General features: G+C 39.4%; 1 protein-coding gene across 1 annotated transcript in view; it reads left to right on the forward strand.

Moving 5' to 3' along the window:
* Itga4 (integrin subunit alpha 4) overlaps positions 1–12,425 on the forward strand; it is an 80,626-nt gene that overhangs the window by 35,602 nt on the left and 32,599 nt on the right. The window contains exon 15 of the mRNA XM_036185056.1: positions 664–818. Within this exon, the coding sequence (XP_036040949.1) occupies positions 664–818 (155 nt within the window). The remainder of the gene's footprint in view (positions 1–663; positions 819–12,425) is intronic.

Raw genomic sequence — 12,425 nt, forward strand, 5'->3', positions numbered from 1 at the left:
CCCTTTGAACCACTAGAATAGTTGGAAGCCTGTGTGTTTTTGCTTTTGCACAGACTAGTTCTAGAGGGTCAAATGGTGAGCAGTAAAGTCAGAGGATGGATAATTGTGATTCGACTGAGAGGAAGGTGTTGTTTTTGTTTTTGTTTTTTGTAAACCATTTTATAAAAATATGGCTTATGACCTGTGTTTTCATTTTATATAGGAAGATTAAAATTAAGCCTTCCAATAAGAAACAGACATAAGTGAATCTTACTGTATTTGGAGTTAGCGTTGAATCACACAAAATAGATTCAACCTGAGCAATGCTGGAGCTCAGAGTGCTGTCTACACTTCCGTCACTAGGTGCTGTGTAGACAAAAGTGACTCCAAAGACTTGTATCCTTAGTTGTGACTTTGGTAGTGTGGTTGACACATTCTTACATGGAAGACTACGACAAATAACTGAAGATGTTAGTAATGAAAACTTGAAGTTGCTAAATTATTTTTTATTTTATTAAAAAAAGTTTTGAAAGTACATTTTATTTCTCTTTCATACTTCAGTTTAACTGTTTAAAAAATAATCTAATGAATGAACTTGAGGTATTTCCAGTATGACGCATGACTGTTAACATCTCAGTGCCCTGAGCACGTATGCTGATCACGGATCTTTCTCGGCTTGCACAGCTTTGTTTTACAACGTGAGCTTGGACATGCATAGAAAGGCAGAGTCTCCATCGAGATTTTACTTCTTCTCCAATGGCACTTCTGACACAATCACAGGGAGCATACGAGTGTACAGCAGTGGAGAGAAATGTAAGACACACCAGGCATTCATGCGGGTAAGGAAAACTACTTATTATGAAATATAGATATCCATATTGTCCATGCAGCTACAACTTACTGTATAATGTGTGTTTATGGACTGCTAGCTTCCTGTGCCTGTTAAAACATCAGGCAGCATCAACTCAGGGGCTGTAAAGTCCACTTCCTGATGTATCTTTATCTTGGTCTGATCACATTTGCCTTGCATCTGGAGACTTGCCTTTCCCATCTGACAGTTGCTGTTTCCCTGTCTTCCTTCACCCACTTGCTTGGAAACAGACCTGAGTTGTTCTGCTGAGCCACAGCTCTTTTCTATAGCGTGTTTGGGGAGCTGGGATAGCGGGGATGTTACTTCGTTTTTCATGGCCCCCAGCTAGGCAGAAGGTGGCACAAATGCATTTGGATTTTTTGTTTCTGCTCCAGCTTTGTTGAGGTGTCAGTGGGAGATTGTACAGTTGTGGCATGGTGGAGCTCATCTGTGGACCAGGACGACAGCTCTCACAATGGTTTGGGAGCTGTCCTGCCAACATGCATTGGATTTCATGTTTCTCTTATTAAAATGCTCATTTCCAAACCAAGCATCATGATCCTCACATTGGGTTAAATTTTAGCATATGAAGCTGGGCCAGGTTTTTTGTTTGTTTGTTTGTTTTCAATTAGGGAACTGTGTACTTCATCAGGAAATCTATTGTCACAAGAAAGCCAAACTTCCTAGGAGCCCTTTCTGGGATTTGAAATTGTAGCCCCAACTTAGAACTTAATTTTCCCTCAGATACTTATTCTTGGAAAAGGCAAACAGACATTAAGACTGGTACACTGTGCTGTGTGGAGAGCCCTAATTCCCAAGCCGTTTCTCCATATCCCTTCACAGGGTTTATAGTGTTAAAAGGAAGCTATTCTGAGCCAAATGCAGAGAAAGATATTAATGTAGCCATCAGTTACATGGTGGGAATTTGGAAGGTTCTGTTCTGTTCTTCCTTCACAGATGTGTTTTGACTTACATTAGTCAATTACAAGAGAGAATGGCTGAGGCCATTTTCAGGGCAACAAGAAGATCAGCATTAGATGTTCTCAAGGAAACAGGTTGTGTTTAAGTTGTAAAAATAGCAGCAAATTGAGCTGGTTTATTTTGTCCTGTTCTCTGGTGATGTTCCTATAAATTAGGGATTGTCCAAATTGCATGTCTTCTTCTGAGCACATTTGGAGTAGAATTAAACTTTATCAAAGGGTTCCATGCTCTGTTCTATGTATCCTCACAGAATCACCATGGCTTTCATGATAATAGGGTGCACTGTTGACTTTAGGACCTATCATGAACATTCTATTACTTCTTATCATCATCATCATCATCATCATCATCATCATCATTATCATCATCATTGCAAACCTAGAGAGCAATGACAGTCTACTAGGCAGACTCTCCAGCACTAAACTACATCCGAAGCCCTATACTATAGCTGATGTTTTCCTGGTCCTGCCCAGCTCCCACAGTCCTCTGGCTGCTTGGACCCAAGTAAACACACAGAGGCTTATATTAATTAAAACTGCTTGGCCTTTAGCTCAGGCTAACTATTGACTAGCTCTCACACTTGAATTAACCCATAATTCCTTATTTTATTATTATATTTGTGTTTTAATTTTACACATCAGCTATGGGTTCCCCTGTCCTCCCCCTCCTGAACCCACCCCCACCTTCCCCCCATCCTCTCGCCTCCATTCCCATCTCCTCCAGGGCCAAGACTCCCCTGGTGTTTCATTTAAACCTGGTGGATTCAGTACAGGCAGTTCCAGGCCCCTCCTTCCAGGCTGAGCAAAGTCCCTGCATAAGCCCAAGGTTCCAAACAGCCAGCTCATGCACTAAGGACAGGTCCCAGTCCCACAGCCTGGATGCCTCCCAAACAGTTCAAGCTATTCAATTGTCTCACTTATCCAGAGGGCCTGACCCAGCTGGGGGCTCCATAGCCTTTGGTTCATAATTCATGTGCTTCCATTCGTTTGGCTATTTTTCCCTGTGCTTTTTCCAGTCTTGGTCTCAACAAGTCACGCTCTTACAATCCCTCCTCTTTCTTAACAATTGGACACCTGAAGCTCTACGTGGGGCCTGGCTGAGGATCTCTGCATCCACTTCCATCAGTTATTGGATGAGAGTTCCAGCACAACTGTTAGGGTGTAGTGGGAGTAATGAAGGGCAAGGTTTGAGGGAAAGAAAGCTAAGGGAGCAGGAAATCCCAGCTGGATCAAGAACAGAAAAGGATAACAAGGAATAACAGACCATGATAAATGAAGACCACATGAGAACAGGAATAGGCAGAGTGCTGGAGAGGTCCCCAGAAATCCACAATGATGCATCCTCTGTAGATTGCTGGCAATGGTTGAGAGAAAGCCTGATCTGACCTAGTCTGGTGATCAGATAGCCAAACACCCTAACCCACAATTCTTATTAATGTTTGGCCACATGGCTTGGTACCTTTTCTCAGTTCTGCCTTTACATCTTACTTCCTCTGTGTCTGGCTAGTGACTCCTGACTCAGCTGTTTTATTTCCAGAATTCTCTTCTCTGCTTACCCCACCTATACTGTGCTTCCTGCCTGGCTACTGGCCTATCAGTGTTTTATTTATCAACTAAATCAGAGTAACACACATTCATAGCATACAGAACAATATTCACAGCACATCCCTTTTTCTTTCTATTTAAAAGGAAGGTTGTAACTTCAACATAGTAAAATTGTATTTAACAAAACAGTTATCAAGCAAGAATTACAGTTACACTGTCTAGTTTATATTTGGCAAAATTAAAGAAAATATGCTATCTATCCTATATTTGTGAGTCTGAGGCTTTATATCTATCTTATCTATTATCATAACCAAGGAAAATTATAACTATCTAGTCTTCAACTACATCAAAGATCTCCGAAGGATATAATATTACCTAAGTAAACAGGAAGTATGTTATAAGCAACTTTCAAAAGTCTAGAATGACAGAGACAGCTGGCTGCCTGGACAGTCATCCAAAGTTCATTTGTAAAGTTGGGACATCTGTCTTCAACTCACAGGTCTAGAGTCTCTCAGTCACTTCTCTCTGTGTCCTGTAGAATGTCTGGCAGTTTCCTCTGCAAAGCAGGAACCTGAAGGACCATTTTGCCAAGCAAAGTTCAGTGGTCACCTTCCTATGGGTCCTGCATATCCAGTAGATATATCATTTTGTTAAGAAGTCCAGGCAAGAAAAGTTTCTTATCCAAATGGCTATTTTTGCCAAGAAGAAGATAAACTCCATACAGAGTGTCTTCAATGCCCATCTTTCTCTCTGAAGTAAATTGGTCCTGCCAGGAGCAGACATATCTCACAGTCCAGAAAGTCCATATTTTTAAAACATTTTCAACACCATATTTTGTAGGTCTTTGAAGTGTTTGAAGATTACCTATCTAATTGAATTGTATCTATGTATACCTAGAAAACTTAACATGACTATAAGTTTGACCATCATAGAAGACTAATTATTAATCTGTATTTGTTAACTATCCATTACAATCTAAATGAGCTACATAAACATAATACCTCAAATGAGAATAGAACTATATATGTATATATATACATATATACATATACATATATATGCATATATACAGTATAAAAAATTAAGTTTAAACTTGTATCAATAAACTAAAATCCATAACAATATAAAACATTTTAAAACAAGTTGTTGCTCTTTAAAAGTAGGTTCATTATTCTACCCTTTCATCCTATCATATCTATACTATCCCCTTTTCTTCTTTAGAAAGAGATTGTATTTATAATCAACCTGTATTAAATTAAAGTATTGGTTTTCCTCTGTCCCACACCAGGGGGCTCTTCTGATATGGGACAGAAGAATCTCTCAAACTTTTCTTTTTGCAGCATACTTGGGTTTAGAGAAGGAGTGAGCCAATTCCATCTCCACAGCCAGCTTGGTATATTTGGGAATTTGGGCATAGCTTCTCATACTACTTCCTGCTGGATGAGGGTGCCATATTCTTATGGTGACACAAAGAAAATTTTAGGATTATGGGGCAGTCCCTGAGGCTGTATTGTCTGAGTCAGTTGCTTTGAAACCATTCTGGATGTTGGATCATCTGGGCCATAGTGTCATCAGGGACCGTTTAGGGGGTTTTGGCTGGTCAAACCTAATATATCTTAATCTGGAACAATCCATACCCTCTTGCCTTCTGTGGAAACAAAAGCAGACCTCCTTTTCAAAGCAACAAATCTTTAGATCCAAAATTTGAAGTTAAGGAACCTTTAAAATATACATATTGGTTTAACTGTGCAGCCTTCACAGTAAAATGTCTTTCTGCAGTTAAAAATCCCAAAGACAATATAATCCAGACTCTCTGTGTAATATACATCTTTACATGGCTTATTTTTTCTATTACCTTTACTGTCTCTTTAAAGACTTTATTTTTTAAAACAATTTTTTATATAACTCCATATATTTCTTTTTTCTCTCTTTTAAGCCTACATACATTTTTACATATATTGTAAACTATTTCATCTGAATCTGTCTTATTGTGTAACTATTGCTTTAAACTGCAGTGGCTAGTACTGAAGCAGAAGCCTTGGCTGCTGGCTCTGCCCAACTCAGCTTCCCAACATGTGTGTGTGTGTGTGTGTGTGTGTGTGTGTGTGTGTGTGTGTGTGTGTATGTCTATACTAGCAAAGGCTAAATCCACAAGACACCACACTGTACAGCTTGGAGTTACCTCTGTGTACTATGGCAGAAATCCACGGCCATGCTGTAGGTCATGCCCACACACTACAAACCCACCATACTGTAGTTCAAGCCTGCATGTTGCAGCATCTTGCCACCCACATGACACATGAAGCAGGAACCTGTTTTTGGCTCCATTTAGAATTGCTTATTAAGTATTGCAGGTTTTAGGTGGAAACTTATGCCATTGGGTGCCATTTGTAGCTGAAGTTTTCCTAGTCCTGCCCAGCTCCCACAGTTCTGTGGCCGCATGGACCCAACTAAACACACAGAGGCTTATATTAATTATAACTGCTCAGCCTTTAGCTCAGGCTAACTGTTGACTAGTTCTTACACTTGACTGCTTGGACCCAAATAAACACACAGAGGCTTATATTAATTAAAACTGCTTGGCCTTTAGCTCAGGCTAACTATTGACTAGCTTTTACACTTGAATTAACCCATAATTCTTATTTTTGTTTAGCCACGTGGCTTGGTATCTTCTCTCAGTTCTGCCTTCCCATCTTGCTTCCTCTGTTCCCAGAATTCTCATCTCTGTTTAACCTGCCTGTACTATACTTCCTGCCTGGCTACTGGTGAATCAGTGTTTTATTTATCAACCAAATCAGAGCAACACACATTCACAGCATGCAGAACGACATTCCCATCACTATATTATAGTGAGCATTCAACTACATTATCTAGTGACGGGATGGGATGTTACGATGCAGGGCTTTAAGAAGTCATTGTTTGCCTTTTCCCCTTTCCTAAGTTACTTTGAATTTTTTAAGTGTAGGAGTTTGTTTTTGTTTTTGTTTTTGTTTTTGTTTTTAACTCAAATTCATAAATACAAATGCCATGGGTGAATTCCACCTCCATTTACAGCAAACCCAGAGAAGATGTAGGAATCACCAAAGCAGCAGCCACAGCTCTGAGTTCTGCCAAGGAACTGTAGCTACTGCTGTGGAAGAGGCACAAGTGTCAAGAGTGGCAGCTTCCCACTCTTGCCTGTGTGCTTGCCCACACCCATTGGAAACATTAGCTTCTTATGCTACACGGTTGAAAGAACAGGACAGCAACCCCAAATCCCTCTCCCCTCTCTCTTCCCAATAAAATAGAGATAAAGATGGGCAGTAATCTGGCTGGTTCTTCTGTTCTGTAAATATGTCTAATATCAGAGATGTACACATTTGACTTAGAGCCCCTCAAAATGAAATGTGATGGTATTTCTTGATATTGTTTTTAGGGGGCTGGGGATGTGGCTCAGCTTGTTGATCACTCAAAGAACATGAGTTTAGTCTCCAGCATAATTGCCAGTTAGCTCACAACCACCTGTAACTCTAGTTCCAGGGGATCTGACATTTTCTGGCCTCCCGTGACTCCCACACACATCTCTCCATCTCTCCCCCTCTCTCTCTCTCTCTCTCTCTCTCTCTCTCTCTCTCTCTCTCTCTCACACACACACACACACACACACACACACACACACAAACACACACACATACATGCACTCATGCACACACATGCATCTGCATACATATACACACAATATGAGTCAAATACGTGTTATACAGACATATACACATAAATAAAAATAAAAATAAATCTTTAGATTAGTGTACTCAGGCCTAGGATACTCAGGATTCAGAGGACTTCCAGCTGGGAGATACCAATTAAACTCAGTTTATTCATTCACTATGTTCTCTAGGTGGTTATTAAATACATTGTGTCATATTGAGACACACATTATCAGTGAATGAAAATTAGCAAGACTACCTTCACATAGTTTCTAGGACAGTGTGAAGAGGTAAAAACACACTGAAAAAGAAACCTTCAGTATTCTAGAAGATTATACAGATAAGGCAAAAGTGTATAAAGAAGGTAGGGATTTGGGAAATAAATAGGGTGTGATATAAATAAGAGTAGTAGGGCTCATTTAGGAGGTGACATCTAAGTAAAGACTTTGAAAGAGTGAGGATATTGCCCATGCAAACAATGCAAGGCAGTGGCTCCCAACTTCAGTGTGTAACAGTAACACCTATAGGACTTTTCAAATACTACATGCTAGACTGTGGCTAGAGTCATTGACTGCGTGGGCCTGCAGAAGACACGAAGATTATTTGCCATTCTGCTAAGTTCCTGGCTGGTATTAGTGCTGCTGGCTCAGGAACCATATTTTGAGTATCTCAGATACAGGAGCAGAAGGTTTTAGGAGCTAAGCAAAATGCATCAGGACAAGAAGGTGGCAGGTTATTTTAAGGGACAATGGAGAGTTGAGATTGACTAAGAAATGAGCAGTAGGAGGAGGGGAACACTTTCAAGACAGACGTGTCAGGATCTGTGGGTTTTTCTCTGAGTGAGATGGAGATCTAGTATAGAAGTTTGAGCTGGGTGTATATGAGTTCAGTGTGAAAAGCACTCTAGCTGCTGTGAGGAGGGTATTGGTGGATAATAGGTAACAAGCATTGACACAGAAAACACTCCTGATCTCACTAAGGTCAAGTGATGTTTCCATCAACGGCAGTGGTAACAGATGGTTCGAGAGGTGTTTGAAGATAGAGTCTATGCTGCTTACTAACAGATACTAATCAGATGCCTGAAAAGGAGATTCATCAAGATGACTACAGAGTGTTAGTCCAAGCAACTAGATATTTCATTCTATCAAGACAAAAGAAATAACTTTTGCTTGGAACATTCTGTTGTTCAGTTGTTAACTTGCTGAGATGGAAACACATTTATCTTCCCAAATTAATATTTGTTAACCACTGGTGTATAATAACCCATGCTTGGAAAGAGACAAGAGGAATACGTCATCATCAATACCCTGAGACTCAGTAATTCAGTGTCTTAGTAGTAATATGTTCTATTTAAATCATGAAACCCACCTGCCTACCTATGTAGTAGATTGTGTTAGCTTTCTGTTGCTGGTACAAAACACCTGAGGTGGATCAAATTATAGGAAGAAAAGCTTGTTTTGCCTTCTGGTTTCATTACATGGTTGTCCAGCTCTATTGTTTGTGAGCCTAGGATGGAAGAGAGCATATTGGTGGAAGAGGATGTAAATTGTTCACTTCATGAGGACCTATGAGACAGAGCCTCTGCCAACCAGGAAAAAAGACTAGGAGGAAGAGCCTGGAAAGAAGTGAGGCCCAGGACCCACCCCTTTGAATTACGCCCTCCTGCTCAGTTTCCACTGTTTTCCAGTAGCTGATCAAAATAGGGAACTGTAAAAGAATTAGCCTGGTGATGAGCTCAGAGTCCATTTGACCTAATCTCATCCAGACATACCACCTCTATACTTGTTGTACTAGAAACCAAACCCAACAAATGGGCCTTTGAGGGATTTATCAGATCTAAACCATAATGCCTTAAGCTCTGATATTTCTGAAACTTTAGTTTTTAAATGAAGAGAGTTTATTTTGTCATGTAAGTCCTTTACATACCTTGTAAAGATCATTGTCTTACCATAATCAGTTTCAAGAATGATCAGTGTTTTGCTTGTGTTATTATCTGTCACAATTGGTTACCATTTTGAGCAACATAGCTTAATGAATTGTTATTTGCAAAGAAGTTAGGTTTTAAGCACAGAAGACTATCATCTGGTCCATACATCAATACATTTCTGCTCTGAGGCTGAGTGCCAGCAAACTGTATAACTGTAGTGATACTGTGGCATTCTAGTTGCAAACTGAATGTTGCAACTCAGGTTAATTCCTTCATAGATTGTAGGGATGTTGAAGGAGGATATTCTCTTTCAAATAATTCTGTTTTTGTAGTCTTATTACAAAGGGCACAAAAATGAATAAATGTTTAACAAGTTTCTAGATGTTGTATTCTCTGTGCACTTTAAAGTAATTCTTTTTTGGTGAATCAATAAGTTTTATGGGGATTACTCACAGGAATATGGTAAGGGGTTACTTACAGGAGCAGAAATGACTCAAAGACAGTTGAATATCCAAAGCCCAACCTAACATGAGTTACAGTTCACAAAAGCAAGGAAACCTGGACATACCATGCAGCCCATAGGCAGCTTAACAGGTTGGAGAGTATATAGCAGGCTTTCTTGGAGGTCACCAACCAGCTCCCAAATCATAGCATGGAGATTTATTATTAGTTATGAATGCTTGGCATCATCTTATGCTTGTCCCACTATCTCTTATAACTTAAATTAACCTGTTTCTCTTTATCTATGTTTTGCCTTAAGGTTTACCTTTCTTTCATTCTGTATGTCCTACTCTATGTCTGGCGAGCTGACCTGGCTGGCTGGCCCTGAGTGTCTGCCTCTCTTTCTTCCTCATTCTCCTCCCTCCACTTTCTCTCTCCTAGAGCCTAGATTTCTTCTCCTACTCATTCTCTCTGTCTGCCAGCCCTGTCTATCCCTCTAATGCTAGCTACTGGCCATTCAGCTTTTTATTAGACAAATCAGCTGCCTTAGGCAGGCAAGGTAAAACAGTAACATATCTTCCCATAGTTAAACAAATGCAGCATAAACAAATATAATAAATATTTACATAATTAAATAAATGCAGCATAAACAAATGTAACACATCTTTACATCATTAAACAAAAGCAGTATAAACATCTTTGTGTAGTTAAAATAATAGTCCACAACAAGAATGTCCTTTCTAGATAGGCCTAAGCCCCTTCTAAGCAATCAATAGGTTTCTGCTTTTTTTCCTGGCTCAAGGATGAACTGAGCTAGTTTGCTTCAACACATGCTTTCCACCATGATGTTTTGCCTCATCACATGGGGCCCAGGAGCAAAAGAGTCAAGTGATAGTGGACTGAAATCTCTGAAACAGTGATTTACACTGTTTTCAGATATTTTGTGGAAGATGTGGGAAAAAAATGATTCAAACATAAAAGGCTAAAGCTTGTGACCAGGTGATGTGTAAAGGTTTCCTCTGAGGCTGAAACATTCAATCCTGCAGCAAAGTTCCTTAAGACAGAAGTCAAACAACCTCAAAATAGCCTCAGGAAGTCCCTGAAACTGACCAGATTCACTAGGTCACTTCCTCCTCAGAATAAACAATAGAGAGTGCTAAGATTCACTTTTAGAGGAGCCAAGCTGAAAAGAAGACTCTCAGACAAGCCAAGCTAAGAGAATTCTTTAAGGGAAAAGTGGACTCTTGGGATGGATGTCTTTTCTCCAAATGCTGTATCTGACAGTTCAGTACATACTTGTTGGTTGTTGTTGTTGTTGTTTTTTACTCTTTTTGGGGGGCCTGCCACCCAGCTCATAAATAAATCAGACACAGAGGCTTATTCCTAATTATAAATGCCTGGCCTTATTTTGTCTTGTTTCTTGCCAGCTTTCCTTAACATTAAATTATCCTGTCTACCTTTTGCCTCTGGGCTTTTCCCGTTCTCTTACCTCTGTAAACTTACTTTTACTCTCACTCTGTGGCTTGCTGTGTAGCTGGGTGACTGGTCCCTGGAGTACTTCTGTGCACTCCTCCATCTGTTTTCTTCCTCCTCCTCTCCTCCTCCCAGATTTCTCCTTCTATTTATCCTCTCTGCCTGCCAGCCCTGCCTATTTCTCTCTCTTGCCTTGCTATTGGCTGTTCAGCTCTTTATTAGAGCATCAGATGTTTTAGACAGACAGAGTTACATAGGTTCACAGAGTTAAACAAATGCAACATAAACACCATGTGTAACACACCTTAAAATAATATCCCCCAACATTACTCTTTATTTCTTTCTAATTCATACTTCATTCTAAAACAGACTTGTGTGGTAGCTAAGGGATGAAAGAAACAAAACCATAGAGAGATGGTTGAGAAAAGGTAGCAGTTTCTTTGGAACCTAATGAAAATGCGTGTGTGTATGTGTGTGTGTGTGTGTGTGTGTGTGTGTGTGTGTGTGTGTGTGTGTGTTGCAGTGGTTGTATAGGTCTGAATATACTGAAAGTAATAGATTTTTACACATTAGTGGGATTATTTGCATTGCATGTGACCTGTATCTCAATAAAGGCATTTTTTACAAAAGCATCTCCATAGGCCTCTCCAGTGTTAATAACATGGCCCTCCTTCCCCTGAACTCATGCATGAATGTGTTAGAATAATTATGCCCGCACATCTATGTGGATTCATGATTGACAGACTGTGTTAGAGGTACTAACTTAACTTCTAATCTTTTGACTCTTCATGTGCACAATGGACCCATGAGTAAGTATCTTCAAATGTTTATGCCTTGACATAATATTTACCTTAATATTTTGACCAGCTCTATTGAAAAAATTCCTCTTGTAGCTAAGTGTAATAAGAGGATATGGACATAGAGTTTAGTTCTCAAGTAGGTCAGATATACAGAGTTCTATGAAAGAGAAAAAATATGAAATTTGGCTAATTTTAGGCATGAGCTAATTTGTATTCTCGTGGGTACTATTTTATGAAAATTCACATAAAAATGTGGCATTGAATTTTCATTATTTTTAATATAATAGCACATATCAGTTCAAATATAAACTTGTAAGCAAATTTCCTGAATACTTACCCTCCCAAATACTTCTCTGTCACTCTAAGACATTTTTAATATTTTATTTAGCTCTGTCTTTACATGGGGCTGATAAAGTTAAATAAGTGTGATTTTATTACAAAAGCACATGAACATTTCATATATTATGAGAAAGCATAATTAATAGCTAATTGGGATAATGAAAGTAATGTACACCAGATGTAGAGAAGACCTCATGGAAAATTAGTATGAATTAGATAACATGTGATTTGGTCAAAGCAAGCTTGTTGAGAAGAATTAAAACAGTGGACATGTGGAGGGACATTCAGTGGCTGTCTAGTTCCTATGCCCGGGGAATAATTTAATCAAGTTCGCTATTGTAATACTCAGGGCTTCAAGCTGTTCCATTTTCACAAGTCGATAACTTGGGATTTGGGTTTTGATTT

Source organism: Onychomys torridus, chromosome 4, assembly GCF_903995425.1.
Source record: "Onychomys torridus chromosome 4, mOncTor1.1, whole genome shotgun sequence".
NCBI lineage: Eukaryota > Metazoa > Chordata > Mammalia > Rodentia > Cricetidae > Onychomys > Onychomys torridus.